The following is a 26209-nucleotide window of genomic DNA, read 5'->3' as shown; positions in this document are numbered from 1 at the left end:
CAAACTAAGGAGAGTGTAAATGCTGAGGAAGCAGAGCCGTTGTTTATAAAAGCAGCAGCTCTGGAGATTTGCTCTAACTGACGGGCATCTAAGACGGGTGAGTACAGTAAAGGATTCAGCTACCATGTTTTATCTACTGTGTATTATATGCTCTCATTAAGTTTATATTTTACATTTTTAAGTGTTCAGTTATTACATTTTTTTTTGACACTGAAAATTTTACTTTTTGAATGGATTCTTAAATTAAAGAGTAAAATGTCCATTGATATACGTTTACTTATTTTATAGCACCTTGACATACACAGGATACCAAGGAATTTCTGTTTGCATCAGCTGAGGTAAAATCCACGAATCAAAAAGAATGGATGTTAATTATGGTTTGTATAATAAGTACAGTAAATGATTTATGTGTCAATCCATCATATTTTCAGTCTTTAGTAAAGTGCCACCATGAGCACAGACGCGGAGATGGCGCAGTATGGCGCGGCGGCCATTTACCTACGCAAGCCAGAAAAGGAGAGGATTGAGGCCCAGACTGCTCCATTTGATGCCAAGACGGCCTTCTTTGTGACTGTTCCTGATGAGATGTATGTCAAGGGGAAACTTACCAAGAAGGAGGGTGGTAAAGCCACTGTTGAGACAGACGACGGAAAGGTAGATGAATTATCAATGTACTTTATCTATTTGTCAAATATATAGTGCCGAACTTTGAAAGCTGATTTTTTCTAAGTGATCTTAATTTTCTATTCAGACGGTCACTGTAAAGGAGGATGAAATCCACCCTAGAAACCCTCCAAAGTTTGATAAGATGGAGGACATGGCCATGATGACCCACCTTAATGAGCCATCTGTGTTGTTTAACCTCAAAGAGCGTTATGCATCATGGATGATCTACGTAAGTTTTCACATTGCTGTGTGTGAGAGGAAAGTATCATGCTGATCTGTAAATGTTTAAATGATATTTATTGTCTATGATACAGACCTACTCTGGGTTGTTCTGCGTTGTCGTCAATCCCTACAAGTGGCTTCCTGTATATGATGCTACATGTGTAGCAGGATACAGAGGAAAGAAGAGGATTGAGGCTCCACCCCACATCTTCTCCATCTCTGACAATGCCTATCAGTTCATGCTCACTGGTAAGCTCAATTCTCTATTAAAGACTTTAAATGCATTTAGGACTTCTACTTAAAGAGATGACCATTAATCATTGCGTGAAAAAAATTGCTTCTTACCACATAGCTACTTATAAGTGATTGGAAATAAATGAATCCTAAGATTATTCAAGACATGCTTATATGTTTTTCTTTTAGATCGTGAGAACCAGTCTGTCCTGATTACGTGAGTATAATAAAAACTGTATGCAAAATATATAAAAACTATATAAAGGCATTTTAACAATGTGTCCCATAAACCCCAGTGGAGAATCCGGTGCAGGAAAGACTGTCAACACCAAACGTGTCATCCAGTACTTTGCAACAATTGCAGCTCTTGGAGCTAAGAAGGCTGAGCCAACACCTGGCAAAATGCAGGTAGATTTTTTATTCTGCATCAACGTCTTTGTGACAGAAAAAGAAAATCAATTTTGGAAGATCAGCTCACATAAACACAATATATTCTTGCAGGGCTCTCTTGAGGATCAGATTGTTGCTGCCAACCCTCTGTTGGAGGCCTACGGTAATGCCAAGACTGTGAGGAATGACAACTCCTCTCGTTTTGTAAGTGATTAAAATGAGTTAATGTAAATGAGCTTTTTACTACTTGCTCTCATGAAAGGCAATATTAATAAAGATCTACCCCTGTAGGGTAAATTCATCAGGATTCACTTTGGCACATCTGGCAAGCTGTCTTCAGCTGATATTGAAACATGTAAGTTTGAACCACAGTGTAAATTACCATTATCTGTGATAGAAATTATATTTAATTAGTCACTTAAATGTATTCAAGCTCTGGGGAATGAGAATCAAACTGATAGGTCCAGAATGCCCCCCCCCCCCCCCCCCCCCCCCAAACCAACCAAAAAAACCCCTAAATATTATGTAACAGATCTGTTTAGTTATTTTACAGCACATAAGAAGATGAGTCACTTAATTTCAGAAGAAGTAATATTGTCTGTTGTGGTGGAACACACGGATGCATGAACAGTGTGGTTACGCTATATATATAAGTTATATACTGTAACCCAGTAGTTATCATGTGTGTAAGTAGGAACATATTGCAAAAACATTTAAAGTATAATAAGGTATACTGTGAAGCACGTTATAAGTAAAGCAACAGAACTGAAAAAAGTTTCAAACACGCCCAATGACAGCCAAGGAAATAAATGCATGTATGATCCATTTTGCAGTTTTGACTGTGATGTCTCATGTCTACAGTGTCAAAATTAATCTGTTGTCCTTAGATCTGCTGGAGAAGTCCCGTGTCACCTTCCAGTTGTCTGCTGAGAGGAGCTACCATATCTTCTATCAGCTGATGACAGGCCACAAGCCTGAGCTTCTGGGTATGCTGACAGGACACCTAAATTTAAAATTTAAAACCATTAAAATCACATTCTAAGCAAAAAACAAGTTAACTTCATTTCTCCTTTCAGAGGCTCTTCTGATCACAACTAACCCTTATGACTATCCAATGATCAGTCAGGGAGAAATCACTGTCAAGAGCATCAATGATGTGGAGGAGTTCATTGCAACAGATGTAAAATCACATTTGACACAGAATCTTATACTTAACCATAAATATCTTCTTTTGTTTTATTTATTGATAGCTGATTTCATTTTTTTCTTACAGACTGCTATTGACATCTTGGGCTTTACTGCTGAAGAGAAGTTAAGCATCTACAAGCTGACTGGTGCTGTGATGCATCATGGCAACATGAAATTCAAGCAGAAGCAGCGTGAAGAGCAGGCTGAACCTGATGGCACCGAGGGTATTGTGAAATATTTCTATAATGGAGAAATGTTTGAAGTATTTGTATTTATTAGGTATTATAATGATTTGTTTTAATCCAACAGTGGCTGACAAGATTGCGTACCTACTGGGCCTGAACTCGGCTGATATGCTGAAAGCTTTGTGCTACCCAAGAGTCAAGGTTGGCAATGAGATGGTGACCAAAGGTCAGACCGTCCCACAGGTAATTCATAAAAGGGAGACTTGTATAATCATATTATAATTATAAACATTATAGCTGTATTCATATGGTTTTGTATAATTATAAATTCTTGTTTGCCAGGTCAACAATGCTGTCTCGGCTCTGTGCAAATCCGTATATGAGAAAATGTTCTTGTGGATGGTTATCCGTATCAATGAGATGCTGGACACAAAGCAGCCCAGACAGTTCTTCATTGGAGTGCTGGATATCGCTGGGTTTGAGATCTTTGATGTGAGCACTTGAAACATTTCACCACATTTCTTAAACTTTAAAGACTTTATTGCCATGAAGTTAGACATGTTTGTACTATTACAGTTCAACAGCTTGGAGCAACTCTGCATCAACTTCACCAATGAGAAACTGCAACAGTTTTTCAACCATCACATGTTTGTCCTGGAGCAAGAGGAGTACAAGAAAGAAGGCATTCAATGGGAGTTCATTGACTTTGGTATGGACTTGGCTGCTTGCATTGAGCTTATTGAGAAGGTAAACAGCTGCTCAGGAAGAAATGTACATGTGGTTGCATATGTTACCTCCCTTGAAATTTTAATATAATTTATGATATTTTCTCAGCCATTGGGCATCTTCTCCATCCTTGAAGAGGAGTGCATGTTCCCCAAGGCCTCTGACACAACGTTCAAGAACAAGCTGCACGATCAGCATCTTGGCAAGACCAAAGCATTTGAGAAACCAAAGCCTGGAAAGGGCAAGGCTGAGGCACACTTCTCCCTGGTTCACTATGCTGGTACAGTGGACTACAATATCACTGGCTGGCTGGACAAGAACAAGGACCCACTGAATGACTCAGTTGTTCAGCTCTACCAGAAGTCATCAAACAAACTAATGTGCTTCCTTTACGCAGCCCATGCTGGAGCTGAAGGTAAGAAAAAAAACTGCTCACAAACTGCCATGTCCAGTACAGATAGCTACAATGTGCATACTGCAGGATAAATTTATACTGTGAAAAATATTTTTTCCAATTCCAATAATGAAATTTACTGTTTATGAAAACAGAGGCTGCTGGTGGTGGTGGCAAGAAGGGTGGTAAGAAGAAGGGTGGTTCCTTCCAGACTGTGTCTGCTCTTTTCAGAGTATGTATAGATTTATATATATATATATATATATATATATATATATATATATATATAAATTAAATGCTAATTTTTAAATAGTATTAACCTATTATCTAATGATGCTGATCTACAGGAGAATCTGGCCAAGCTGATGACCAACTTAAGAAGCACTCATCCTCACTTTGTCCGTTGCCTGATTCCCAATGAGACAAAGACCCCAGGTACCCCACAGTAATATTAACTGCAAAAATGACAGTAAGAATATAGAAAAGATTTGAAACATTATGCATTTCTGACTCTCAGGCCTTATGGAGAACTTCCTGGTCATCCACCAGCTGAGGTGTAATGGTGTACTGGAGGGCATCAGAATCTGCAGAAAGGGTTTCCCCAGCAGAATCCTCTATGGTGACTTCAAGCAGAGGTGACAGCACATTACAATATTGGAAAGGAAAAATGAATTCATGGTTGTTGTAAAGGACAAACTTGAATATGGTGAAAGAAAAATCTAAGTAACAACATGATTTTCTCTTGAAGATACAAAGTGTTGAATGCCAGTGTCATCCCTGAGGGACAGTTCATTGACAACAAGAAAGCTTCAGAGAAGCTGCTTGGCTCCATTGATGTGGATCACACACAGTACATGTTTGGGCACACAAAGGTACACTTCATTATATTAATAGACATTAACAAAACACTGTCCATTTGTACTTGTACTTGTGTTTTCAATGATTAAATAGGTGTTCTTCAAAGCTGGTCTGCTGGGCACTCTTGAGGAGATGAGAGATGAGAAACTGGCTGAGCTGGTGACCATGACTCAGGCTCTCTGCAGAGGATACGTCATGAGGAAAGAGTTTGTGAAGATGATGGAGAGGAGGTAACATTGTCATACTAAACTCTATTGTATTCTCTTTTGTATTTCCTTTCTCATATTAAGACCCAACGACACTAAAAGTAACACTCTCATGTTTGGTTTTTAGAGAATCTATCTACACCATCCAGTACAACATCCGTTCTTTCATGAATGTCAAGAACTGGCCATGGCTGAAAGTATACTTCAAGATCAAGCCTCTTCTGAAGAGTGCTGAGACTGAGAAGGAGTTGCAGAACATGAAGGAGAACTATGAGAAGATGAAGACAGACCTGGCTACTGCTCTGGCCAAGAAGAAGGAACTGGAAGAGAAGATGGTCGGCCTGCTGCAGGAGAAGAATGACCTGCAACTTCAAGTGGCTGCAGTAAGTAGTAGAGAAAATTTTATATTACACTTATAGTTCATGTATATTAAATTTAGATATGAAAAGGCCACATGCTTATTTTATCCTCTGATTATTTATGTGCTAAAACAAAAGTGTAGCTAAAAGCACGATCAAGAAAACACTAGGACAATGTGACTCACAAATAATCTAACTTGTGTGTTCAACATGTATTATAGGAAGTTGACAATCTCTCTGATGCTGAAGAAAGGTGTGAGGGGCTCATTAAGAGCAAGATCCAGCTCGAGGCCAAACTCAAAGAGACAAGTGAGAGACTGGAGGATGAAGAGGAAATCAATGCTGAGCTGACTGCTAAGAAGAGGAAGCTGGAGGATGAATGCTCTGAGCTGAAGAAGGACATTGATGACTTGGAGCTCACCTTGGCCAAAGTGGAGAAGGAGAAACATGCCACAGAAAACAAGGTTCAGTTCATTTTGATTATATTCTTAGTTCAATTAAAACATATAATGTTGTTCTTTGAATATATATGTTAAACGTTCAAATAATCAGTAAAATCTCAAACAAAATTAAACTTAATGTATTCACATTGTTTCAGGTGAAAAACCTGACAGAGGAGATGGCATCTCAAGATGAGTCAATTGCCAAGTTGACTAAGGAGAAGAAAGCCTTACAAGAGGCCCATCAGCAAACACTGGATGATCTCCAGGCAGAGGAGGACAAAGTCAACACTCTGACCAAGTCCAAAACAAAGCTGGAACAGCAAGTTGATGATGTAAGAAAACTATAATAATGATGTGTTTGTTTTTGTTTTTTATGGAAAGAATTTTAGTGCTGAATCATTGTCATACCAACCACTTGAATCAACTGACATGACTTTATAGCTTGAGGGTTCACTGGAGCAAGAGAAGAAGCTCCGCATGGACCTTGAGAGAGCCAAGAGGAAGCTGGAGGGAGATCTGAAACTGGCCCAGGAATCCATAATGGATCTGGAGAATGACAAGCAGCAGTCTGATGAGAAAATCAAGAAGTAGGGCTTTTTTTGTAAATAATTTTCTTTACACACACTGCATTGCAATAATCATATGGACTATGATCGTAAAACCATACTTCTTCCACACCAAGGAAGGACTTTGAAATCAGCCAACTTCTCAGCAAAATTGAAGATGAACAATCCCTTGGTGCTCAACTTCAGAAGAAGATTAAAGAACTTCAGGTAACACTAATGACCAGTGTTCATAAAGAATATTGTTCATTATAAGTCAAAAACCTACTTTAGTTCAGGTTCTAATCGATAAATCCAAATAATTTCAAACTAGGCTCGTATTGAGGAGCTGGAAGAGGAGATTGAGGCTGAGAGGGCAGCTCGGGCTAAGGTAGAGAAGCAGAGAGCCGACCTCTCCAGGGAGCTTGAAGAGATCAGCGAGAGGCTCGAGGAAGCTGGTGGAGCAACAGCTGCTCAGATTGAGATGAACAAGAAGCGAGAGGCTGAGTTCCAGAAACTGCGTCGTGATCTTGAGGAATCAACTCTGCAGCATGAAGCTACTGCAGCAGCTCTCCGTAAGAAGCAGGCTGACACTGTAGCAGAGCTCGGAGAGCAGATCGACAACCTCCAGCGTGTCAAACAGAAGCTGGAGAAAGAGAAGAGCGAGTACAAGATGGAGATTGATGACCTCTCCAGCAACATGGAGGCTGTTGCTAAAGCAAAGGTGCGGACAGTATTTATAGAGAACAGATTTTTTCTTTTTTACATTTCAGGACCGCCAAAGCAGCTCATTAACTGTTAACATGGATATGGCATTACTTGGTGACAGGGCAACTTGGAGAAAATGTGCAGGACTCTTGAGGATCAACTAAGTGAACTCAAAGCCAAAAATGATGAGAATGTTCGTCAGCTGAATGACATTAATGCCCAGAAGGCGAGACTTCAAACAGAGAATGGTAAGTGATGTATAACAAAGAAACAGTCTGTGTCTGGAAATTTGTCATTTACAGGTACCTAAAACTACAACCAATCAGTGGGTGAAATGAAACAAACTGGGCTTAATACATGTGTGTTAACTACAGGTGAGTTCAGTCGCCAGCTTGAGGAGAAAGAAGCTCTTGTTTCTCAGCTCACAAGGGGCAAGCAGGCCTTCACTCAGCAGATTGAGGAACTGAAGAGACACGTTGAGGAGGAAGTGAAGGTCTGAAATATTTTCTCTCTTCTTTTAAATTTCAGCACTTACTAATAAAAACAGACAAGTTTTAATCAGTTACAGAGACACTCAGTAACTCTGAGACAGATAATCCTCTAATTTCTTTCTTAGGTTTTACCTCTTAAATTTGTTATCCTCTCAGCATTAGACTTTAAAATTGATTTCAACAATAAAATATCGAAATCTGAAATCAACTGTCACTTCAACAGGCCAAGAATGCCCTGGCTCATGCTGTTCAGTCAGCACGTCATGACTGTGATCTGCTCAGAGAGCAGTTTGAGGAGGAGCAGGAGGCCAAGGCTGAGCTGCAGCGAGGAATGTCCAAGGCCAACAGTGAGGTGGCTCAGTGGCGATCCAAATATGAGACTGATGCCATCCAGCGAACTGAGGAGCTGGAGGAGGCCAAGTAAGTCACCATACTTTCATTGTTTAAATTGGTTTTCAGACTTAAAACCAACCAATTCAGACTTAATCAAAACAAAATTATTTTAACAACAGGAAAAAGCTTGCCCAGCGCCTGCAGGAGGCTGAGGAATCCATTGAGGCTGTGAACTCCAAGTGTGCCTCACTGGAGAAGACCAAGCAGAGGCTGCAGGGTGAGGTGGAGGACCTCATGATTGACGTGGAGAGAGCTAATTCTCTGGCTGCCAACCTTGACAAGAAGCAGAGGAACTTTGATAAAGTAAAGTTTTAAACATAACCTCTGTCATCAAAGGAGAATTACACCCATTTCAACAACTAATTATTTAATTAATTAATTTTTAATTAATCTAGGTCCTGGCAGAATGGAAGCAGAAGTATGAGGAGAGCCAGGCAGAGCTGGAAGGAGCCCAAAAGGAGGCTCGTTCTCTCAGCACTGAGTTGTTCAAGATGAAGAACTCATATGAAGAGGCTCTGGATCATCTTGAGACCATGAAGAGAGAGAACAAGAACCTGCAGCGTATGCTTATCTTGCTATAGATCATATGGATATGATTCTAATGTTACAGCTTTTGTTGTGGCCAAAACATTTGCATATATCAGCTCCAAGTACTAAAACTCTTGGCTGTGTTTGCTCTGTAGAGGAGATCTCAGATCTGACTGAGCAGATTGGTGAGACTGGAAAGAGCATCCATGAGCTGGAAAAGGCCAAGAAGACTGTTGAGACTGAGAAGTCTGAAATTCAGACAGCTCTGGAGGAAGCTGAGGTAATGTATTTTATAAAAATGTACTTTGTTTGTAATTACATTTCTAAAACTATCCCTTCTCCAGTTTATGTTGAAATAAACCTTTATTTAAAGGGAACTCTGGAACACGAGGAGGCCAAGATCCTTCGTGTTCAGCTTGAGCTAAACCAGGTAAAAGGTGAGATTGACAGGAAGCTGTCAGAGAAGGATGAGGAGATGGAGCAGATCAAGAGGAACAGCCAGAGGGTGATTGACTCCATGCAGAGCACCCTTGATGCTGAGGTCAGGAGCAGGAATGATGCCCTGAGAGTCAAGAAGAAGATGGAGGGAGACCTGAATGAGATGGAGATTCAGTTGAGCCATGCCAACAGACAGGCTGCTGAGGCCCAGAAACAACTGAGGAATGTCCAAGGACAGCTCAAGGTGAGTTGGTAGTTCATTTGTGTTTGTGTGAATTTTTAATTAACCTCCAAGCAAACAATGATAATATCTTTTGTTTGTTTGTCATCAGGATGCTCAGCTGCACCTGGATGATGCAGTCAGAGGACAGGAAGACATGAAGGAGCAGGTCGCCATGGTGGAGCGCAGAAATGGTCTGATGGTGGCTGAGATTGAGGAGCTGAGAGCTGCTCTGGAGCAGACAGAGAGAGGACGCAAAGTAGCTGAGCAGGAGTTGGTTGATGCTAGTGAGCGTGTTGGACTGCTTCACTCTCAGGTTGGTATTCATTACTTTACAAGAACTTTGACACATCAGAGAGTGAGAATCACAGCATTAAAACTGTTCTCTTTCATTCAGAACACCAGTCTTTTGAACACCAAGAAGAAGCTGGAGGCTGACCTTGTCCAGGTTCAGGGTGAGGTGGATGATGCAGTTCAGGAAGCAAGAAATGCTGAGGAGAAGGCCAAAAAGGCTATCACTGATGTAAGTTAGTACTTTACAAGCCTTCTTTTCTTTTCAAAATTTTTGTTCATGCTTGATCAATAATGCCAACACCACCCATACTTTCAGGCTGCCATGATGGCTGAGGAGCTGAAGAAGGAGCAGGACACCAGTGCTCACCTGGAGAGGATGAAGAAGAACCTGGAGGTCACAGTCAAGGACCTGCAGCACCGTCTGGATGAGGCAGAGAACCTCGCCATGAAGGGTGGCAAGAAGCAGCTCCAGAAACTGGAGTCCAGGGTATGTACTGCATATATATATGCATATATAGTTATTATTCAAGTATTAAATAAACACTTTGATGCCATCACATGATCTCCACCCATTTTCTTTCTACTCTTAATATTTATTAAAAGCTGATTACTTATCATGGCATTAAAGGTCCGTGAACTAGAAACTGAAGTTGAAGCTGAGCAGAGACGTGGAGCTGATGCTGTTAAAGGAGTCCGCAAATATGAGAGGAGAGTGAAGGAGCTCACCTACCAGGTGATTACACATTTACCTAAATATCTATTACATTTAAGTTCCTAAATCCTTTCTTCTTCAGCCATCAGTAACAGTTTGTTGTTTATGCAGACTGAGGAGGACAAGAAGAATTTGGTCAGACTTCAGGATCTGGTGGACAAGCTGCAGCTCAAAGTCAAGGCTTACAAGAGACAGGCTGAGGAGGCTGTGAGTGAAATGTTTTGTGATTTTTACATATGGAATTCACAGCTTAATAACTGAGATATCTCTCATATATGATCAGATATGTTTTTAAATAAAACATATTGTTGCACTGAACAGGAGGAACAGGCCAACACCCACATGTCCAGACTGAGAAAGGTCCAACATGAGATGGAGGAAGCTCAGGAACGTGCTGACATTGCTGAATCTCAGGTCAACAAACTGAGAGTCAAGAGCCGTGATGCTGGAAAGGTAATTCATTTAATTTGTTTTACAAAAAATGTACCGTTGTTTAATGGAGTTGTTTGATATAAGAGCTTTATGTTAATAATTTTCTGTGAATTGAAGAGAGAAGAGAGTGTAGATACTATATTTACAATGTAGAATGAATTGTTTCAATGTTGATAATATGTGTTGAATAATTTTACCTTTCATTATTTTTTTCAGGGTGAAAGTGCTGAATAAGACACATTCTTTTGGAACTTTTTGGCAGTGTTCATAAAATATGAACTAACTGTTAAATTGTCCACGTATGATGTATTAATTCAATAAACACTTTCATTATGATTTCATGAAATGTAAAGAGTTTAATTTATTCTTTATTCTAAAAAAAGTCACATTCACATATACAATTTTTAACACGATAGTTTCTTCAGAATAATCGTGATTCATACCTACAGGACATCGTCCTGTGAAATGAGGACAGCACTTTTCCCTTTGTGTTCTCCCTTCTTGTGTTCAGCATTAGTGATGGCAGAGTTAAGTTAACCTTTAAAAGAAAACCATTCTTCCAGAAATATATTTGTAAGGTCAGACAATGTTGTTGGATGAGAAGGCCTGGTTCACAGTCTAACTCACTCCAAAGGTATTTAATCAGGTTTTGGTCAGGACTCTGGCAGGCCAGTCAAGTTCTTGCACACCAAATTCCCCCATCCAATTTGTGCACTGGCACGCCATCATGTTAGACTAGGAAGGGGCTGTCCCTAAACTGTTCCCACAAAGCTAGGAGCATGAAACTGTCCAAAATGTCTTGGTGTGTTGAAACATTTCACCGGAACTAAGGGGCCAAGGCCATTTCGTGAAAAATAACTTCACATCGGCGCGATTCATCTCTTATCCAGAAAACATGAATACTGCCACAGTGTCAGTGTGCTTTTCTGCATCTTATGTATTGCATTGTGCCTGGTTATGTAAGGCTTTAGTGCAACTGCGTAGCCATGGAAACCCATTCCATGAAGCTCTATAAACACTGTTCATGAGCTAATCTGAAGACCACATGAAGTTTAGAGTGTTGTAGTGACTGACTCCAGAAAGTTGGTGACCTCTGTGCACTATGTGAGACCCTGCTTTATCAATTTATGTGGCTTACCAATACACGGCTGGTTGCTGTGGTTCCTATTCACTTCCACTTCATTATAACACCACTAACAGTTGAATGTAGAATATTTAGTAACAAGGAATTTTCACTACTGGACTTGTTGCACAGGTGGTATTCTATAATGCTGCCATGTCGGAATTCACTGAGCTCCTGAGAGAGACCCGTTCTGCAATAAATGATTGGAGAAGAAGACTGCATGCCTAGGTGCTTGATTTTAAGCATGTGTTGCCATGGAAGTTTTTGAAACAATTGAATTCAGTGCTTTGGGTGGGTAATTAAAAAATTCTCTGTAGAACAATATGCCATTTTGCATCTTTAGCAGGTTAAACATTTTAGGCTAAATATTACCATAAATTCACAGTCAAAAACTGATAATGCCTGAGATTGACTTTTTACATCCAATCTATTTACAGTTATAAAAATATTCCTTCAGACAGAGCTGTATATATGTGTTTATATTAAAATGTCCAAATTAATCTTATTACCAAACTTTAATAGGTATATTCAACAACTGCCATAATAACATCACATATTTTTTCAGGATAGTATTTGTAGCTGCACTGCTCTATATATACAACTCTGGTATACATTTACTTTTGAGAAAGGCAAAGCAGTAAAAAAGACGGACCAAAATCCAGTTCGCTTGTAAAAATACAAATTGAGTTTAAGGCAGTGCAAGTCACCATAAAACAGTGTCACTGATATAATACTGTAATGCTCACTCACATATAAGGCCACAATTGGTGGTGCCTTTCTACTTTCTATTTCGGATCATGCAGTACAGCTTACCTCAACTGAAAATGTGGACAGACCTCTAACAAAATCTGATATCTCCCCCACAGCACATCTATCTATACACGTGTGTGTGTGTGTGTGTCTCTCTGTGTGTGTGTGTGTACATGTTTAGACATTTTTGTGAGGACAGAAAATTGGCATACTACTATACTTGTGGGGACCATCAATCCCCAAAGTAAAATGAAGAGTAGAAGAGGATTTGAAATTTTGAGCTGGACATTTCCTCTGCTCTTTAATGTCACCCTATGGTCATCCCTCTCCTTGAAATATCTGTTCACAACAGCCCTTTCCATTTTTATTTGTCAGAGTCTGATACAATCACCACTCTCTCCCCAGGAACACTCTCTACCACTTTACCCAACTTACTCCAGAATTCTTTTTCTTTTCTAACTGACATCCAACTTGTGGGGCATATGTACTGACAACATTCAGAATCATCCTTTTGATTTCCAGGTTCAAACTCATGTTCCTGCCTGACACTTTATTCACCTCTACAACAGGATAGCAAGGTGTGACAAAAGAAAATAATAATGAAGTGATGTGGATAAAAAGAATAGCAAGAAGTACCAGGTCCAGTGTTCCATGACTAGGATAAAAACTGCATTGTTCCTCCTTAATTAAAGGTTCAACTAAAAGACACACTCTGCAGCATGCTGGCATAGACCCTACCAGAGAGGCTGAGGATGATGCCCACCATTTGACACTCTGTGCTTTTTGCAAATGACTTCATCCTGAGCACTTGAGACATGTGTGAAAGGTTCTGGAGAAGCCACGGATAATGTTGTCAGACCTTTCGTTTGGGCAGAGTACTTGATTTGTCATTCATCATAGTAAAGGGATCTTATCCTTGTCTCATTAGAGTTTAAGGCTTTGTGAATGGTGAAGGGATCACAGAGACTTCATGTGTAGAACTGTCAATTAAATTGGGGGATTTTGTGCATGTTAGTGGCATCCATAGATGTCTAAGTGATCAGACAGTACTCATCACTAGCTCTCTCTAATGAGAGAGAGTTAGTAGCTCCATTGTAATTAAGAAATTTCAGTGCACTCGTCCAGATAGAAGTCCAAGCAAAAGAAACTCATCTATGACTCGATATGGACTACGATAGTATTTTCACTAAAGTATTAAGATATTAGTAAGTAAGAAGTAAGACACTTAATACTGTACACCTAGCAAAGCACTGGGCTAAATAAAAAGCAGATCAAAAAGTGTTTCCATTTTTGGTTGTAATGCTGTGTGTCTGCTCTGCAGTTTTGTTGCAATTCTACTGGCCCTTGGAATTACAGTGAAAACACACAACATACTGCATTTGATATTTGACCATGGACTTACCTTACCAATAGGTATAGGTACTTGTGGGTACTTCTGTGTTGTTGAAAAATAAATATATCTGTCTTTTGTGCCAACCACAAACCACTCCTCCTGTCCTTTGCTGGATTTATTTTTGACCATGATAGTATCTCATGTTCTGCTAGAAAGATAGCAAACATTAAGTCAAGTTTGAGCAAGCTTTAGAAATAAAAGCTAATCCTTTCTATGATCCCAGATTTTCCCTTCCTGTAAGAATATATCATTTAATTAGTTTATCAAAATTGTAAGCTAAAAGCTGTACGTTCACTTCTATCCACACAGAAATTAAATGTATTTATAACAAATTATTTTATAGTAATACATTTTTTAATATTATGTTCCCGGTAGCTATATATAACACACAGAAAGTCTGATGATTTTTATGTCCTGTAACTATACACCAGTGGCACTAGAAGTTTAAAACTGGCTATCAAAATATATAGGATAGTTGGACACACACACAAGCTTAGTATAAACTGTATCAAATTAATATCCATTTATCTTCAAAAGTTATTAGAATGAATAATCCCAAAACCATGCAGAGCACTATTTTAATTTAACACTAACTATATTGTTAACATTTCTTACATTTTCCATATTTAGGAGCATAATCACTTAAAGAAATATACCAAATAAACCACAATACATTGGCAATATTTTTTTCACTAAGGAATACAGCTGAATTGTTTATATTTGAAAGTATGTTGTATTAGAAAAGAGGGATTACATATGTGGAAAATGGATCAAAACAATTCATTTATTTTTGACCATATCAGTATCAAGAAGCAAGGTGTCAGACATTCATGACCAAACTAAGGAGAGTGTGAATGCTGAGGAAGCAGAGCCGTTGTCTATAAAAGCAACAGCTCTGGAGATTTGCTCTAACTGACAGGCATCTAAGACGGGTGAGTACAGTAAAAGATTCAGCTACCATGTTTTATCTACTGTGTATTATATGCTCTCATTAAGTTTATATTTTACATTTTTAAGTGTTCAGTTATTACATTTTTTTTTGACACTGAAAATTTTACTTTTTGAATGGATTCTTAAATTAAAGAGTAAAATGTCCATTGATATACGTTTACTTATTTTATAGCACCTTGACATACACAGGATACCAAGGAAGTTCTGTTTGCATCAGCTGAGGTAAAATCCACGAATCAAAAAGAATGGATGTTAATTATGGTTTGTATAATAAGTACAGTAAATGATTTATGTGTCAATCCATCATATTTTCAGTCTTTAGTAAAGTGCCACCATGAGCACAGACGCGGAGATGGCGCAGTATGGCGCGGCGGCCATTTACCTACGCAAGCCAGAAAAGGAGAGGATTGAGGCCCAGACTGCTCCATTTGATGCCAAGACGGCCTTCTTTGTGACTGTTCCTGATGAGATGTATGTCAAGGGGAAACTTACCAAGAAGGAGGGTGGTAAAGCCACTGTTGAGACAGACGACGGAAAGGTAGATGAATTATCAATGTACTTTATCTATTTGTCAAATATATAGTGCCAAACTTTGAAAGCTGATTTTTTCTAAGTGATCTTAATTTTCTATTCAGACGGTCACTGTAAAGGAGGATGAAATCCACCCTAGAAACCCTCCAAAGTTTGATAAGATGGAGGACATGGCCATGATGACCCACCTTAATGAGCCATCTGTGTTGTTTAACCTCAAAGAGCGTTATGCATCATGGATGATCTACGTAAGTTTTCACATTGCTGTGTGTGAGAGGAAAGTATCATGCTGATCTGTAAATGTTTAAATGATATTTATTGTCTATGATACAGACCTACTCTGGGTTGTTCTGCGTTGTCGTCAATCCCTACAAGTGGCTTCCTGTATATGATGCTACATGTGTAGGAGCATACAGAGGAAAGAAGAGGATTGAGGCTCCACCCCACATCTTCTCCATCTCTGACAATGCCTATCAGTTTATGCTCACTGGTAAGCTCAATTCCCTATTAAAGCCTTTAAATGCATTTAGGACTTCTACTTAAAGAGATGACCATTAATCATTGCGTGAAAAAAATTGCTTCTTACCACATAGCTACTTATAAGTGATAGGAAATAAATGAATACTAAGATTATTCAAGACATGCTTATATGTTTTTCTTTTAGATCGTGAGAACCAGTCTGTCCTGATTACGTGAGTATAATAAAAACTGTATGCAAAATATATAAAAACGATATAAAGGCATTTTAACAATGTGTCCCCTAAACCCCAGTGGAGAATCCGGTGCAGGAAAGACTGTCAACACCAAACGTGTCATCCAGTACTTTGCAACAATTGCAGCTCTTGGAGCTAAGAAGGCTGAGCCAGCAGCTGGCAAAATACAGGTAGATTCTTTATTCTGCGTCAAAGTCTTTGTGACAGAAAAAGAAAATCAATTTTGGAAGATCAGCTCACATAAAAACAATATATTCTTGCAGGGCTCTCTTGAGGATCAGATTGTTGCTGCCAACCCTCTGTTGGAGGCCTACGGTAATGCCAAGACTGTGAGGAATGACAACTCCTCTCGTTTTGTAAGTGATTAAAATGAGTTAATGTAAATGAGCTTTTTACTACTTGCTCTCATGAAAGGCAATATTAATAAAGATCTACCCCTGTAGGGTAAATTCATCAGGATTCACTTTGGCACATCTGGCAAGCTGGCCTCAGCTGATATTGAAACATGTAAGTTTGAACCACAGTGTAAATTACCATTATCTGTGATAGAAATTATATTTAATTAGTCACTTAAATGTATTCAAGCTCTGGGGAATGAGAATCAAACTGATAGGTCCAGAATGCCCCCCCCCCCCCCCCCCCCCCCCCCCCCAAACCAACCAAAAAAAACCCTAAATATTATGTAACAGATCTGTTTAGTTATTTTGCAGCACATAAAGAGATGAGTCACTTAATTTCAGAAGAAGTAATATTGTCTGTTGTGGTGGAACACACGGATGCATGAACAGTGTGGTTACGCTATATATATAAGTTATATACTGTAACCCAGCAGTTATCGTGTGTAAGTATAAGTAGGAACATATTGCAACTTCACGGAACATTTAAAGTATAATAAGGTATACTGTGAAGCACGTTATAAGTAAAGCAACAGAACTGAAAAAAGTTTCAAACACGCCCAATGACAGCCAAGGAAATAAATGCATGTATGATCCATTTTGCAGTTTTGACTGTGATGTCTCATGTCTACAGTGTCAAAATTAATCTGTTGTCCTTAGATCTGCTGGAGAAGTCCCGTGTCACCTTCCAGTTGTCTGCTGAGAGGAGCTACCATATCTTCTATCAGCTGATGACAGGCCACAAGCCTGAGCTTCTGGGTATGCTGACAGGACACCTAAGTAAATTTTAAAACCATTAAAATCACATTCTAAGCAAAAAAAACAAGTTAACTTCATTTCTCCTTTCAGAGGCTCTTCTGATCACAACTAACCCTTATGACTATCCAATGATCAGTCAGGGTGAAATCACTGTCAAGAGCATCGATGATGTGGAGGAGTTCATTGCAACAGATGTAAAATCACATTTGACACAGAATCTTATACTTAACCATAAATATCTTCTTTTGTTTTATTTATTGATAGCTGATTTCATTTTTTTCTTACAGACTGCTATTGACATCTTGGGCTTTACTGCTGAAGAGAAGTTAAGCATCTACAAGCTGACTGGTGCTGTGATGCATCATGGCAACATGAAATTCAAGCAGAAGCAGCGTGAAGAGCAGGCTGAACCTGATGGCACCGAGGGTATTGTGAAAAATTTCTATAATGGAGAAATGTTTGAAGTATTTGTATTTATTAGGTATTATAATGATTTGTTTTAATCCAACAGTGGCTGACAAGATTGCGTACCTACTGGGCCTGAACTCGGCTGATATGCTGAAAGCTTTGTGCTACCCAAGAGTCAAGGTTGGCAATGAGATGGTGACCAAAGGTCAGACCGTCCCACAGGTAATTCATAAAAGGGAGACTTGTATAATCATATTATAATTATAAACATTATAGCTGTATTCATATGGTTTTGTATAATTCTAAATTCTTGTTTGCCAGGTCAACAATGCTGTCTCGGCTCTGTGCAAATCTATCTATGAGAAAATGTTCTTGTGGATGGTTATCCGTATCAATGAGATGCTGGACACAAAGCAGCCCAGACAGTTCTTCATTGGAGTGCTGGATATCGCTGGGTTTGAGATCTTTGATGTGAGCACTTGAAACATTTCACCACATTTCTTAAACTTTAAAGACTTTATTGCCATGAAGTTAGACATGTTTGTACTATTACAGTTCAACAGCTTGGAGCAACTCTGCATCAACTTCACCAATGAGAAACTGCAACAGTTTTTCAACCATCACATGTTTGTCCTGGAGCAAGAGGAGTACAAGAAAGAAGGCATTATATGGGAGTTCATTGACTTTGGTATGGACTTGGCTGCCTGCATTGAGCTTATTGAGAAGGTAAACAGCTGCTCAGGAAGAAATGTACATGTGGTTGCATATGTTACCTCCCTTGAAATTTTAATATAATTTATGATATTTTCTCAGCCAATGGGCATCTTCTCCATCCTTGAAGAGGAGTGCATGTTCCCCAAGGCCTCTGACACAACGTTCAAGAACAAGCTGCACGATCAGCATCTTGGCAAGACCAAAGCATTTGAGAAACCAAAGCCTGGAAAGGGCAAGGCTGAGGCACACTTCGCCCTGGTTCACTATGCTGGTACAGTGGACTACAATATCACTGGCTGGCTGGACAAGAACAAGGACCCACTGAATGACTCAGTTGTTCAGCTCTACCAGAAGTCTTCAAACAAACTGCTGGGCTTCCTGTACGCAGCCCATGCTGGAGCTGAAGGTAAGAAAAAAAAGTGCTCACAAACTCCCATGTCCAGTACAGATAGCTACTGCAGGAAAAAATTATACAGTGAAAAATATTTTTTCAATTCCAATAATGAAATTTACTGCTTACGAAAACAGAGGCTGCTGGTGGTGGTGGCAAGAAGGGTGGCAAGAAGAAGGGTGGTTCCTTCCAGACTGTGTCTGCTCTTTTCAGAGTATGTATAGATTTATATATATATATATATATATATATATATATATATATATATATATATATATAAATTAAATGCAAATTTTTAAATAGTATTAACCTATTATTTAATGATGCTGATCTACAGGAGAATCTGGCCAAGCTGATGACCAACTTAAGAAGCACTCATCCTCACTTTGTCCGTTGCCTGATTCCCAATGAGACAAAGACCCCAGGTACCCCACAGTAATATTAACTGTAAAAATGACAGTAAGAATATAGAAAAGATTTGAAACATTATGCATTTCTGACTCTCAGGTCTTATGGAGAACTTCCTGGTCATCCACCAGCTGAGGTGTAACGGTGTACTGGAGGGCATCAGAATCTGCAGAAAGGGTTTCCCCAGCAGAATCCTCTATGGTGACTTCAAGCAGAGGTGACAGCACATTACAATATTGGAAAGGAAAATTTGTTTCATTGTTTTTGTAAAGGGGAAACTTGAATATGGTGAAAGAAAAATCTAAGTAACAACATGATTCTCTCTTGAAGATACAAAGTGTTGAATGCCAGTGTCATCCCTGAGGGACAGTTCATTGACAACAAGAAAGCTTCAGAGAAGCTGCTTGGCTCCATTGATGTGGATCACACACAGTACATGTTTGGGCACACAAAGGTACACTTTGTTATATTAATGGGTATAAAAAACACTGTCCATTTGCACTTGTACTTATGTTTTCAATGATTAAATAGGTGTTCTTCAAAGCTGGTCTGCTGGGCACTCTTGAGGAGATGAGAGATGAGAAACTGGCTGAGCTGGTGACCATGACTCAGGCTCTCTGCAGAGGATACGTCATGAGGAAAGAGTTTGTGAAGATGATGGAGAGGAGGTAACATTGTCATACTAAACTCTATTGTATTCTCTTTTGTATTTCCTTTCTCATATTAAGACCCAACGACACTAAAAGTAACACTCTCATGTTTGGTTTTTAGAGAATCTATCTACACCATCCAGTACAACATCCGTTCTTTCATGAATGTCAAGAACTGGCCATGGCTGAAAGTATACTTCAAGATCAAGCCTCTTCTGAAGAGTGCTGAGACTGAGAAGGAGTTGCAGAACATGAAGGAGAACTATGATAAGATGAAGACAGACCTGGCTACTGCTCTGGCCAAGAAGAAGGAACTGGAAGAGAAGATGGTCGGCCTGCTGCAGGAGAAGAATGACCTGCAACTTCAAGTGGCTGCAGTAAGTAGTAGAGAAAATTTTATATTACACTTATAGTTCATGTATATTAAATTTAGATATGAAAAGGCCACGTGCTTATTTTATCCTCTGATTATTTATGTGCTAAAACAAAAGTGTAGCTAAAAGTACGATCAAGAAAACACTAGGACAATGTGACTCACAAATAATCTAACTTGTGTGTTCAACATGTATTATAGGAAGTTGACAATCTCTCCGATGCTGAAGAAAGGTGTGAGGGGCTCATTAAGAGCAAGATCCAGCTCGAGGCCAAACTCAAAGAGACAAGTGAGAGACTGGAGGATGAAGAGGAAATCAATGCTGAGCTGACTGCTAAGAAGAGGAAGCTGGAGGATGAATGCTCTGAGCTGAAGAAGGACATTGATGACTTGGAGCTCACCTTGGCCAAAGTGGAGAAGGAGAAACATGCCACAGAAAACAAGGTTCAGTTCATTTTGATTATATTCTTAGTTCAATTAAAACATGTAATGTTGTTCTTTGAATATACATGTTAAACGATCAAATAATCAGCAAAATCTCGAACAAAATTAAACTTAATGTATTCACATTGTTTCAGGTGAAAAACCTGACAGAGGAGATGGCATCTCAAGATGAGTCAATTGCCAAGTTGACTAAGGAGAAGAAAGCCTTACAAGAGGCCCATCAACAAACACTGGATGATCTCCAGGCAGAGGAGGACAAAGTCAACACTCTGACCAAGTCCAAAACAAAGCTGGAACAGCAAGTTGATGATGTAAGAAAACTATAAAAATTACGTTGTTGTTTTTTGTTTTCTATGGAAAGAATTTTAGTACTAAATCATTGTCATACCAACCACTTGAATCAACTGACATGACTTTATAGCTTGAGGGTTCACTGGAGCAAGAGAAGAAGCTCCGCATGGACCTTGAGAGAGCCAAGAGGAAGCTGGAGGGAGATCTGAAACTGGCCCAGGAATCCATAATGGATCTGGAGAATGACAAGCAGCAGTCTGATGAGAAAATCAAGAAGTAGGGCTTTTTTTGTAAATAATTTTCTTTACACACACTGCATTGCAATAATCATATGGACTATGATCGTAAAACCATACTTCTTCCACACCAAGGAAGGACTTTGAAATCAGCCAACTTCTCAGCAAAATTGAAGATGAACAATCCCTTGGTGCTCAACTTCAGAAGAAGATTAAAGAACTTCAGGTAACACTAATGACCAGTGTTCATAAAGAATATTGTTCATTATAAGTCAAAAACCTACTTTAGTTCAGGTTCTAATCGATAAATCCAAATAATTTCAAACTAGGCTCGTATTGAGGAGCTGGAAGAGGAGATTGAGGCTGAGAGGGCAGCTCGGGCTAAGGTAGAGAAGCAGAGAGCCGACCTCTCCAGGGAGCTTGAAGAGATCAGCGAGAGGCTCGAGGAAGCTGGTGGAGCAACAGCTGCTCAGATTGAGATGAACAAGAAGCGAGAGGCTGAGTTCCAGAAACTGCGTCGTGATCTTGAGGAATCAACTCTGCAGCATGAAGCTACTGCAGCAGCTCTCCGTAAGAAGCAGGCTGACACTGTAGCAGAGCTCGGAGAGCAGATCGACAACCTCCAGCGTGTCAAACAGAAGCTGGAGAAAGAGAAGAGCGAGTACAAGATGGAGATTGATGACCTCTCCAGCAACATGGAGGCTGTTGCTAAAGCAAAGGTGCGGACAGTATTTATAGAGAACAGATTTTTTCTTTTTTACATTTCAGGACCGCCAAAGCAGCTCATTAACTGTTAACATGGATATGGCATTACTTGGTGACAGGGCAACTTGGAGAAAATGTGCAGGACTCTTGAGGATCAACTAAGTGAACTCAAAGCCAAAAATGATGAGAATGTTCGTCAGCTGAATGACATTAATGCCCAGAAGGCGAGACTTCAAACAGAGAATGGTAAGTGATGTATAACAAAGAAACAGTCTGTGTCTGGAAATTTGTCATTTACAGGTACCTAAAACTACAACCAATCAGTGGGTGAAATGAAACAAACTGGGCTTAATACATGTGTGTTAACTACAGGTGAGTTCAGTCGCCAGCTTGAGGAGAAAGAAGCTCTTGTTTCTCAGCTCACAAGGGGCAAGCAGGCCTTCACTCAGCAGATTGAGGAACTGAAGAGACACGTTGAGGAGGAAGTGAAGGTCTGAAATATTTTCTCTCTTCTTTTAAATTTCAGCACTTACTAATAAAAACAGACAAGTTTTAATCAGTTACAGAGACACTCAGTAACTCTGAGACAGATAATCCTCTAATTTCTTTCTTAGGTTTTACCTCTTAAATTTGTTATCCTCTCAGCATTAGACTTTAAAATTGATTTCAACAATAAAATATCGAAATCTGAAATCAACTGTCACTTCAACAGGCCAAGAATGCCCTGGCTCATGCTGTTCAGTCAGCACGTCATGACTGTGATCTGCTCAGAGAGCAGTTTGAGGAGGAGCAGGAGGCCAAGGCTGAGCTGCAGCGAGGAATGTCCAAGGCCAACAGTGAGGTGGCTCAGTGGCGATCCAAATATGAGACTGATGCCATCCAGCGAACTGAGGAGCTGGAGGAGTCCAAGTAAGTCACCATACTTTCATTGTTTAAATTGGTTTTCAGACTTAAAACCAACCAATTCAGACTTAATCAAAACAAAATTATTTTAACAACAGGAAAAAGCTTGCCCAGCGCCTGCAGGAGGCTGAGGAATCCATTGAGGCTGTGAACTCCAAGTGTGCCTCACTGGAGAAGACCAAGCAGAGGCTGCAGGGTGAGGTGGAGGACCTCATGATTGATGTGGAGAGAGCTAATTCTCTGGCTGCCAACCTTGACAAGAAGCAGAGGAACTTTGATAAAGTAAAGTTTTAAACATAACCTCTGTCATCAAAGGAGAATTACACCCATTTCAACAACTAATTATTTAATTAATTAATTTTTAATTAATCTAGGTCCTGGCAGAATGGAAGCAGAAGTATGAGGAGAGCCAGGCAGAGCTGGAAGGAGCCCAAAAGGAGGCTCGTTCTCTCAGCACTGAGTTGTTCAAGATGAAGAACTCATATGAAGAGGCTCTGGATCATCTTGAGACCATGAAGAGAGAGAACAAGAACCTGCAGCGTATGCTTATCTTGCTATAGATCATATGGATATGATTCTAATGTTTATATTCATATACAGCTTTTGTTGTGGCCAAAACATTTGCATATATCAGCTCCAAGTACTAAAACTCTTGGCTGTGTTTGCTCTGTAGAGGAGATCTCAGATCTGACTGAGCAGATTGGTGAGACTGGAAAGAGCATCCATGAGCTGGAAAAGGCCAAGAAGACTGTTGAGACTGAGAAGTCTGAAATTCAGACAGCTCTGGAGGAAGCTGAGGTAATGTATTTTATAAAAATGTACTTTGTTTGTAATTACATTTATAAAACTATCCCTTCTCCAGTTTATGTTGAAATAAACCTTTATTTAAAGGGAACTCTGGAACACGAGGAGGCCAAGATCCTTCGTGTTCAGCTTGAGCTAAACCAGGTAAAAGGTGAGATTGACAGGAAGCTGTCAGAGAAGGATGAGGAGATGGAGCAGATCAAGAGGAACAGCCAGAGGGTGATTGACTCCATGCAGAGCACCCTTGATGCTGAGGTCAGGAGCAGGAATGATGCCCTGAGAGTCAAGAAGAAGATGGAGGGAGACCTGAATGAGATGGAGATTCAGTTGAGCCATGCCAACAGACAGGCTGCTGAGGCCCAGAAACAACTGAGGAATGTCCAAGGACAGCTCAAGGTGAGTTGGTAGTTCATTTGTGTTTGTGTGAATTTTTAATTAACCTCCAAGCAAACAATGATAATATCTTTTGTTTGTTTGTCATCAGGATGCTCAGCTGCACCTGGATGACGCAGTCAGAGGACAGGAAGACATGAAGGAGCAGGTCGCCATGGTGGAGCGCAGAAATGGTCTGATGGTGGCTGAGATTGAGGAGCTGAGAGCCGCTCTGGAGCAGACAGAGAGAGGACGCAAAGTAGCTGAGCAGGAGTTGGTTGATGCTAGCGAGCGTGTTGGACTGCTTCACTCTCAGGTTGGTATTCATTACTTTACAAGAACTTTGAGACATCAGAGAGTGAGAATCACATCATTAAAACGGTTTCTTTTTCATTCAGAACACCAGTCTTTTGAACACCAAGAAGAAGCTGGAGGCTGACCTTGTCCAGGTTCAGGGTGAGGTGGATGATGCAGTTCAGGAAGCAAGAAATGCTGAGGAGAAGGCCAAAAAGGCTATCACTGATGTAAGTTAGTACTTTACAAGCATCTTATCTTTTCAAAAATTTTGTTCATGCTTGATCAATAATGCCAACACCACCCATACTTTCAGGCTGCCATGATGGCTGAGGAGCTGAAGAAGGAGCAGGACACCAGTGCTCACCTGGAGAGGATGAAGAAGAACCTGGAGGTCACAGTCAAGGACCTGCAGCACCGTCTGGATGAGGCAGAGAACCTCGCCATGAAGGGTGGCAAGAAGCAGCTCCAGAAACTGGAGTCCAGGGTATGTACTGCATATATATATGCATATATAGTTATTATTCAAGTATTAAATAAACACTTTGATGCCATCACATGATCTCCACCCATTTTCTTTCTACTCTTAATATTTATTAAAAGCTGATTACTTATCATGGCATTAAAGGTCCGTGAACTAGAAACTGAAGTTGAAGCTGAGCAGAGGCGTGGAGCTGATGCTGTTAAAGGAGTCCGCAAATATGAGAGGAGAGTGAAGGAGCTCACCTACCAGGTGATTACACATTTACCTAAACATCTATTACATTTAAGTTCCTAAATTCTTTCTTCTTCAGCCGTCAGTAACAGTTTGTTGTTTATGCAGACTGAGGAGGACAAGAAGAATTTGGTCAGACTTCAGGATCTGGTGGACAAGCTACAGCTCAAAGTCAAGGCTTACAAGAGACAGGCTGAGGAGGCTGTGAGTGAAATGTTTTGTGATTTTTACATATGGAATTCACAGCTTCATAACTGAGATATCTCTCATATATGATCAGATATGTTTTTAAATAAAACATATTGTTGCACTGAACAGGAGGAACAGGCCAACACCCACATGTCCAGACTGAGAAAGGTCCAACATGAGATGGAGGAAGCTCAGGAACGTGCTGACATTGCTGAATCTCAGGTCAACAAACTGAGAGCCAAGAGCCGTGATGCTGGAAAGGTAATTCATGTAATTTGTTTTACGAAAAAATGTACCGTTGTTTAATGGAGTTGTTTGATATAAGAGCTTTATGTTAATAATTTTCTGTGAATTGAAGAGAGAAGAGAGTGTAGATACTATATTTACAATGTAGAATGAATTGTTTCAATGTTGATAATATGTGTTGAATAATTTTACCTTTCATTATTTTTTTCAGGGTGAAAGTGCTGAATAAGACACATTCTTTTGGAACTTTTTGGCAGTGTTCATAAAATATGAACTAACTGTTAAATTGTCCACGTATGATGTATTAATTCAATAAACACTTTCATTATGATTTCATGAAATGTAAAGAGTTTAATTTATTCTTTATTCTAAAAAAAGTCACATTCACATATACAATTTTTAACACGATAGTTTCTTCAGAATAATCGTGATTCATACCTACAGGACATCGTCCTGTGAAATGAGGACAGCACTTTTCCCTTTGTGTTCTCCCTTCTTGTGTTCAGCATTAGTGATGGCAGAGTTAAGTTAACCTTTAAAAGAAAACCATTCTTCCAGAAATATATTTGTAAGGTCAGACAATGTTGTTGGATGAGAAGGCCTGGTTCACAGTCTAACTCACTCCAAAGGTGTTTAATCAGGTTTTGGTCAGGACTCTGGCAGGCCAGTCAAGTTCTTGCACACCAAATTCCCCCATCCAATTTGTGCACTGGCACGCCATCATGTTAGACTAGGAAGGGGCTGTCCCTAAACTGTTCCCACAAAGCTAGGAGCATGAAACTGTCCAAAATGTCTTGGTGTGTTGAAACATTTCACCGGAAC

At 39.7% G+C, this 26209-nt stretch overlaps 2 protein-coding genes across 2 annotated transcripts; both read left to right on the top strand.

Moving 5' to 3' along the window:
- Nucleotides 1-38: 38 nt before the first annotated feature.
- Nucleotides 39-10975, top strand: LOC143412418 (myosin heavy chain, fast skeletal muscle-like). Its single transcript, XM_076883286.1, has 41 exons — nucleotides 39-97; nucleotides 289-338; nucleotides 432-654; nucleotides 752-895; nucleotides 981-1137; nucleotides 1312-1339; nucleotides 1419-1530; nucleotides 1624-1716; nucleotides 1804-1867; nucleotides 2400-2498; nucleotides 2589-2692; nucleotides 2786-2924; nucleotides 3010-3128; nucleotides 3228-3377; nucleotides 3462-3632; nucleotides 3720-4026; nucleotides 4161-4237; nucleotides 4353-4440; nucleotides 4523-4640; nucleotides 4754-4877; nucleotides 4957-5093; nucleotides 5197-5452; nucleotides 5650-5892; nucleotides 6027-6203; nucleotides 6313-6458; nucleotides 6554-6644; nucleotides 6748-7137; nucleotides 7243-7369; nucleotides 7496-7614; nucleotides 7836-8032; nucleotides 8125-8308; nucleotides 8401-8566; nucleotides 8689-8813; nucleotides 8907-9215; nucleotides 9304-9507; nucleotides 9589-9714; nucleotides 9802-9972; nucleotides 10114-10218; nucleotides 10309-10404; nucleotides 10519-10650; nucleotides 10846-10975. Exons 3-41 carry the CDS (start codon nucleotides 451-453, stop codon nucleotides 10861-10863), a joined length of 5817 nt encoding a protein of 1938 aa, XP_076739401.1. The 5' UTR covers nucleotides 39-97; nucleotides 289-338; nucleotides 432-450; the 3' UTR covers nucleotides 10864-10975.
- A 4043-nt stretch (nucleotides 10976-15018) lies between these two features.
- On the top strand, nucleotides 15019-25728 carry LOC143418385 (myosin heavy chain, fast skeletal muscle-like). Its single transcript, XM_076883285.1, has 40 exons — nucleotides 15019-15068; nucleotides 15162-15384; nucleotides 15482-15625; nucleotides 15711-15867; nucleotides 16042-16069; nucleotides 16149-16260; nucleotides 16354-16446; nucleotides 16534-16597; nucleotides 17146-17244; nucleotides 17335-17438; nucleotides 17532-17670; nucleotides 17756-17874; nucleotides 17974-18123; nucleotides 18208-18378; nucleotides 18466-18772; nucleotides 18895-18971; nucleotides 19095-19182; nucleotides 19265-19382; nucleotides 19496-19619; nucleotides 19697-19833; nucleotides 19937-20192; nucleotides 20390-20632; nucleotides 20767-20943; nucleotides 21054-21199; nucleotides 21295-21385; nucleotides 21489-21878; nucleotides 21984-22110; nucleotides 22237-22355; nucleotides 22577-22773; nucleotides 22866-23049; nucleotides 23142-23307; nucleotides 23441-23565; nucleotides 23659-23967; nucleotides 24056-24259; nucleotides 24342-24467; nucleotides 24554-24724; nucleotides 24866-24970; nucleotides 25061-25156; nucleotides 25271-25402; nucleotides 25599-25728. The coding sequence occupies exons 2-40, from the start codon at nucleotides 15181-15183 to the stop codon at nucleotides 25614-25616; spliced, it is 5817 nt and encodes a 1938-aa protein (XP_076739400.1). The 5' UTR covers nucleotides 15019-15068; nucleotides 15162-15180; the 3' UTR covers nucleotides 25617-25728.
- Nucleotides 25729-26209: the final 481 nt, after the last annotated feature.

Source organism: Maylandia zebra, linkage group LG4, assembly GCF_041146795.1.
Source record: "Maylandia zebra isolate NMK-2024a linkage group LG4, Mzebra_GT3a, whole genome shotgun sequence".
NCBI lineage: Eukaryota > Metazoa > Chordata > Actinopteri > Cichliformes > Cichlidae > Maylandia > Maylandia zebra.
The sequence above is the reverse complement of the archived record's forward strand: the minus strand, read 5'-3'. Positions and strand labels throughout refer to the sequence as shown.

What these genes read in the sequence shown, in the direction of transcription:
- LOC143412418 (XM_076883286.1), top strand. Translation starts at nt 451, where the DNA reads ATGAGCACAGACGCGGAGATGGCGCAGTATGGCGCGGCGGCCATTTAC. An exon ending in ATGACAACTCCTCTCGTTTT is followed by an intron (nt 1,717 to 1,803) that starts GTAAGTGATTAA and finishes CTACCCCTGTAG; the next exon opens with GGTAAATTCATCAGGATTCA. An exon ending in ACATGTTTGGGCACACAAAG is followed by an intron (nt 4,878 to 4,956) that starts GTACACTTCATT and finishes ATGATTAAATAG; the next exon opens with GTGTTCTTCAAAGCTGGTCT.
- LOC143418385 (XM_076883285.1), top strand. Translation starts at nt 15,181, where the DNA reads ATGAGCACAGACGCGGAGATGGCGCAGTATGGCGCGGCGGCCATTTAC. An exon ending in GTGAAGATGATGGAGAGGAG is followed by an intron (nt 19,834 to 19,936) that starts GTAACATTGTCA and finishes TTTGGTTTTTAG; the next exon opens with AGAATCTATCTACACCATCC. An exon ending in AGCAGAGGAACTTTGATAAA is followed by an intron (nt 23,050 to 23,141) that starts GTAAAGTTTTAA and finishes TAATTAATCTAG; the next exon opens with GTCCTGGCAGAATGGAAGCA.